Genomic DNA, 6,644 nt, shown 5'->3' with positions numbered 1-6,644 from the left:
CAGCTGCGTTCCCCACCCCCTGCCATGCAGGTTCCAGGACTCCACCAGAAGTGGAGGGGAGCCCTGGCCCCTGCTTCCCCATGGAGTCTCAGGACTTCTGTAGCAGGGGGCGGGGAAGGCAACCAGCTTCAGCATGGGGCTTCCTCCAGTGTTGCGCGAGTGTGGGAGCTGCAGGTATGCCATGCAGACCTCCCGCGATAGGCAGCCTGGGCTGGCTGCGCTTCTTGCCCCCATGCACAGTGCTGGCTGGAGCCATGTGCCATGAGGCGCCAGCACCCGCAGAGGCAGCAGAGACTGTGAACCATATGTGAGGGGGGTCCCCATACCCATAACCTCCCTCACACCCCACAAACCTCACATACCCACACCCTGCCCCGTAATGGAATCCCCCACAACTCCCCACATATACACACACCCCACAACATACCTTATGCCCCCCACACACACAGCCACCCCGCCCACACCCTACTATACACACATGCACACCCCACCATGCACACATACTCCCCACACACTTCACTGTACACACATAGTACACAAGAGTAAGACTTTATTTTTTAGTTGTTATTCAATGCTCTCTATATACAGTACACAAACACAAATCATGACAAATATTTTTTGTAATAAAATTAAACTATGGTAGATATTGGACTTTTAGTGTGTGACTTGGTTTTTTCTGCTTCCCAGATGGCAACCCTCCCCTGCCAAAAGGGGTATTTCCAGGGGGCAAGAGGAAGGACTTGTGCTGGCAAAGGTTAGGGGGCAGGACTTTTGGTCCCAATGTGGTGACCAGGGGGCGGAGCAACTGCCAAGGGACTGGGCTACCGATATGGCCCTCGATGGCTCACCAAAATTCATTAAGTGGTCCTCCAGCCAAAATAATTACCCACCCCTGAACTAAGGTGATATATTTCTGCAAGCTGCTGCCTTGTACCTTAGACCTATCTGAGGTGCCTCTGGGAGTCTAGACCAGTGATTCTCAACCAGGGTGCTGCAACACCTTCTGGTGCCTTAAAATTCTTCTAAGCATGCTGTCCTGCTGCCCCCGCCACGTGGAACAGCCCAAGTGTATTTTGGTATGTCGTTGTGGGGAAGGGGGATAGTTCATGTTTTGGAAAGTGTACAGAGGGTCCACAGTGGAGGAAAAATGCAGGTTTTGTTTCATTCTGTAAGTCCAGTATCTTTCTGAAAAAACTCCACTCAAAGAAGTGAGCTTAATCATATTGTTTAGAATTAGTCTTTTTAGGGTGTCTATACACGTGCTCTGGGATGGTGGGGGCACATTTTTATTAGTGTGGCTCTTAGACAGCTGCTCTAATTAAAACGCTGCAGCATCACTTGTATTAAACATCCTGTGTTTCAAAATGGCTACAGGGGCACTTTAACTAAAGCTCATTAAAATTTTATCTAAAGTGCCTCTGTGGCCATTTTGAAATGCAGGATGCTTAATATAGATGATGGTGAGGCACGCTTGAGTGTTAATAGAATGGTCCAGCAGACTCGGTTAATCAAGTCTGCTTTGATGCATTCTAATTAGAATGCGTCAGAGCACATGTATAGGCACCCTTGGAGTGCCTGTCAGTGTGGACAGGGCTTGTATTCTATAACTGTTTCTAGTTACGGCACAATTTATCAATTAGCTTTATAGATCCCATTTTTAAAAGAAAATGTAATTGAAGTCATAGCATGGTTTTATTAAAACAAGGAGACATTGTTCTAGGTGGGAATGGGCGCATGGTATTAGTGCTAGTACATAATTGTTACCAACTCATTTTTGATCAGATTGTAGTTCTAGTAAGGGGATTCTACAAGCATGTCAGAAATAAGATGAAGATAAAAAAAAAATGTAAGTCCCATATGGAATGCAGAAGGCAGTCTAGTTAGTGACGATGCAGAGAATGTTGAAGAATTTAATACATTTTTTTTTTTTTTAACTTCAGCCTTCACAAATAAAGTCAACTGGCAAGTGACAAGTGCAGTTGGTAGGAAAGATAGGGAAGGAGGGAAATGGCAAGAGCAGTGGAAGAACAGGCTGGGGATTACTTAGAGAAGCGAGATGTTTTTAAGTCAGTAGGGCTGGATGGATTACCTTCGAGTACTGAAAGAATTGGCAGAGGTAATTTCAAAGCCATTGACTGTCAACTTTTAAGAACTCATGGAGGCTGGGTGAGGTCCCAGTTTGCACTTGAAGGGCAAATATTATGTCCATCTCTAAGAAAGGTAAGAAGGAGCATCCAAGTAATTACAGAGCAGACAGTCTGACCTTACTACTTTGAACAATTATGGAATGGATCAGCAAGGAATCTGTTTTGAAGCACCTGGAAGAGAACAAGGTACTACGGAACAGCCAACAGGAGCAAGTCATGCCTGACCAACTTTATTTCCTCCTTTGGTAAGGTGACATGTGAATGAATAGTGGATGTGATGTGCCTTGATTTTATGTAAGGCTTTTGACATTGTTCCCCATGACATTTACTCTATTATTTCCTTTACTAATTAATGACATACAGACTAGATGAAGGTACTGTAAGGTGGATCCATAACTGGGGACAAAACTAGGAACAATGGCCTGAAGGTGCAGCAGAGGAAATTAGGATTGGAGATTAGGAAGAACTGTTTGACTCAGCCTGTTGCAATGTTTAGCCACTATGTAGTAAAGTTATGGAATCTCCATCCCTGGAAGCTTTCAAGAGCAGGTTAGACAGACACTTGACTCTCTGAACAAGGTAGTCTGTAAGGTTCCACACACTGTCCTGCCTTCTGAGTGGTTTAGTCAGAGATGATCCTGCACTGAGTAGCTGTCTGGCCTGGATGGCTTCAAGAGGTCAATTCCAGTCCTATTTTCCTGTGATCCTAGTGTATAATATGCTGGATTCAGAAATATGTATATATTTTCCCCAAATATCTTGGACTCATTTGATTCTCTCAACTATGTAGTCGCTTTTGTTTTCCAGTCTTCTTTGTAACAGTTAAAGGTTTGTTTGTTTTTTTTTACTGAATATTAACTGTTATTCCTCTACCCCATTCCTTTGTCTTTTTTTTTTACATTAGTCAGAAAATGCCTATACTACATCTTTACTAATGATACCATTGTTGGAAATACATGACAACAGATGTAATCTGATGCCGGAGAAGCAGGATACAAGCTCGGCAAACAAAGTGAATGCAGTAATTAAAAAGAAATTGAATGCTTGCACTTCAAAAAATATCAAAATGGAAAAGTCTCTTCAGGTCTGGATTCAAGATATTTTTGTTTTGTTAAGTTAACTTAAATTTAAATCATAATGTAGTCTAATAATATATATTTGCCATCATTTGGGAAAGGCAGGGCTGGTTATTCCTTCATTCTTCACTTTAGTATTGATAGCCCACCACCACTGCCTCAGACCCAGATTATATCTTCAGTCCCTTCCTTTACAGCTTTCTAGCTTTGTTCTGTAAAAGTACTGTATTCCTCATCCTTTTTGGGTTTCAAATGCCTTCACTTTCCTTGCTTCTCCAGATATATGTGAATACTGTATTCTACTGGCTGCTGAAACTTGAACCGAGTATGATAAATGGGGATTCCATTGAATTTAGTATTAGTCAAACTTTATTGAAGCAAATCTATTCAATAAATACCTCTTGCTACTTGTTTTCTCTTGCCCTAAAACTTTGAATCTAGCATATATACACTACAGGTATAAAAATGGTAAGCTTTATCCCAGAATTTGCATACAGAGTACTGGAGAATAAATGTGGCCCTGATTTGAATTTGATTATATATACTCTTTTAAAAGTTAATATGTAAACTGATTTTAATATAATCCTAATTACTATTTTCTTAAATATTTCATATTGACTATTTATAAAAAAAAAAAAAAAGTGTGTTTGTTTTTGTTTGTTTGTTTTTTTAATATAGTCAAATTGTGAATGGGAAGCTGTTGTTTATGGAAAAACAGAAGATCAACTTATCATGACTGAACAAGCAAGAAGATATTTGAGCACGTATACAGCTACCAGTAGCACTTCAAGGGCTCTAATATTGTGATGATTTCTGCAACTGACGGCCATTCTTTCCTCATGAAATGAACTCTATACTGAAGGAGATTTCAGCAAAATACATGTAAATTAAGTCTTTAGTTTGAGAGAGACTTCAAAAGGAAATCTTAAGTCTCTTTCAAGTGACAAAGGGCAGACACACAGCTTTGGCCTTTTCAAGTAAGGGATAGCATAAGCCAGAATGAATTTTTTTAATATTTCAAAAAACGAAAATGTAAAAACAGTAAAGAACATTGCAGTGAATGTCAGCATACACTTTTATCTTAATTTTTCATATTTATTCTTAATGACTTAAATTTCTACTTTCCTATTAGTACATTTTTGATGTAGGGTACGTTTACAGGTCCTTAACATTTCTTTTTTGGATGAACAACGTGTGACTGTATGAACGTGCTTTTGCTTAAGTGTTCAGTTGCTTCTGTAGCAAATTTTCTAGCGTATAAAGAAACACAACGCAAAGGTGCCTGAAGGAAGGATAGAAAGTTGCACTACTAGTTGTTGGTATGCTGCACAAACGATGAAATTTAACTACAGTGTTAACTATTTATTTGAAAATGGTACTAGAAATGAGTAGGAAAAGGGTGAATTAAGTTTCACATCAGTGTAAAGCATCAGTATTTTCTTCAGTCTCAGAAACTGAGACCATTGTTGAATGTATTGTACAGTAGGTAGGAACAGGGAAACTTTTGTAAATTGGAAAGGAGTATGTGTTTATAATTTATTTTCCTTTTTAAAGCTTAATAGATATTTATGTATATGCAGGTTGTCTAGAAGCCAATGTTGTTTCCTGTTATAACAGTAAAAATGGTAAAGGACAAGTTTTAACTTTTGAAGTATAGAATAGCAGTAAAATTACATACTACAAAGCATACAAATCTGTACTTCGTTACATCTACTTAAGGATTGCACTATATAACTTTTAAATCATGTTGGTCTACAAAGTAGTTATAAAGTATGCCTTCACTATACAGTGATTCCAATAACTTGTTTTAATTAATATATTTAGACTGGGAGCTTGAGACCTAGTATATGACCTAGTGTTTGGGTCCTATACATAAACTAGAAATTAATTAATTTTATTACATGTTTTTAAAAAAAGAACTTGGCACCTTGATTCTTAAAACAGTCTTATCTGCACTTAGAAGTTTGACCATATATACACTAAACTTGTGAAGTCGGCATTTTTTTATTTATGAAAATCTTTGTCCTTATTTAAACTTTTACAGGTTACAACAGTTGCTTCAGTTGCCTATTTTAGGTATTTGCACTTATGGTTTTTTCCTTTTTTTTTGTTTTGAAGGAATGTCTTGTTTGCTTTTGTGGTAGATATTTTATATAGTTAACTTCTTGCAGATTTATAATGGTGTGCTATCAACAAATACTGACAGGTAAATAGAATTGTATACTGTAGTTGTAGCTATTTATAATTCAGACACTCTCTTCCTCTCCACTCCCGGGTGTGCTGCTATAGATAATAGCAGAATCGGCTTGCTGCTATGAGAGATGGAAAGAGCGAGCATCATATGCACTGTATGTAAAATTACAAAAGAAAAATGATGTTTGGTTCTCTGGTTAATGAGATCAACCATTGCTATGCAGGATGTAGCAAAAATCCTACCAGGCAATACCAAAAATGATAGAAAATGGTTTGTAACTCCAAAAGTTTAACATCTGGTGTGTGGTACAAGAAAAGTAATTTGTGTGGTTATTGGAATACTTTTTAAAAACAGTTCAGGGCTGCCACATTCCCATTTTAAATGAGCATTTAAATGCCTAGCTGCTGTTAGCATTACAAACTTTCAGCAACTTTCAAATCAAATCAATACTTCAGCAGAAAATCCTGTAAAATAGAAATCGAAAATCCTTTTTGTGCCAGGATTATTCCTCATTCTTGTCAAATTAGGAGGAGCCAACTAGAATTCCTTGGCAGTGGTGGTTTTGTTGTATTTATAATTAGCAATAGATTTCACAAGCAAAATGCTACTTGCAGTACAAAATGAATTCATAAAGGATTAAATAGATATTATAATCCTTTCATGCCAGGAGCTGGATTTTTCCATGGACTTTTTAGTAGAAATTGTTGCACCAAAGCCACCAATACCATGGTTGAAATAGATTTATGATAAGTAGTATTAATTTTGAGTTGGTATTGGTTGAATCTTCTAGTTAACTGCTTCTTTGTTGCTTTAGCAAGAAGGTTTTACTTTTTGACATGTCAGGCATCTTTTTATTATCTTTTGAATGTTGTGTGCATTTGCATTTTTTTCAGTTTATAAGTAGATTGTACATGTAGCAGCCAAACATGCATGAAAACTGAATACATGTATAATACTCCATTTTTTGTTTTAAGGTTTTGACAAGATATACAACAAATGCCTTGATTTAAGCTTAGTTTTTTGTTTTACTACAAACTTTGTTTCATGTATGAATCTTGCGTACAGTACAGACCCATATTAACATCAGAAATAAAGCATCTATGTACCAGGTTATCAAAAAAGCCTCTTATTTATGTGAGAAGTAAGGCCCATATGTTCCTCTTATTATAAATATTCTAATTAGCCAATTTTAGACCAAAAATATGTAGGTGCTGAAATAATTTGACA

General features: G+C 37.7%; 1 protein-coding gene across 1 annotated transcript in view; it reads left to right on the top strand.

Moving 5' to 3' along the window:
• The window catches only part of MYBL1 (MYB proto-oncogene like 1), a 59,393-nt gene extending 52,863 nt beyond the window's left edge, over nt 1-6,530 (top strand). Inside the window, exons 15-16 of the mRNA XM_019527749.1 lie at nt 3,052-3,231; nt 3,902-6,530. Of these exons, the coding sequence (XP_019383294.1) occupies nt 3,052-3,231; nt 3,902-4,030 (309 nt within the window). The 3' untranslated portion in view covers nt 4,031-6,530. The remainder of the gene's footprint in view (nt 1-3,051; nt 3,232-3,901) is intronic.
• Nucleotides 6,531-6,644: the final 114 nt, after the last annotated feature.

This window comes from Gavialis gangeticus, unplaced genomic scaffold, assembly GCF_001723915.1.
Source record: "Gavialis gangeticus isolate Ggan-Ray unplaced genomic scaffold, GavGan_comp1, whole genome shotgun sequence".
NCBI classification, from domain to species: Eukaryota; Metazoa; Chordata; order Crocodylia; family Gavialidae; genus Gavialis; species Gavialis gangeticus.
Note: the sequence above shows the minus strand (reverse complement) of the source record. Positions and strands in the feature narration are given on the sequence as shown.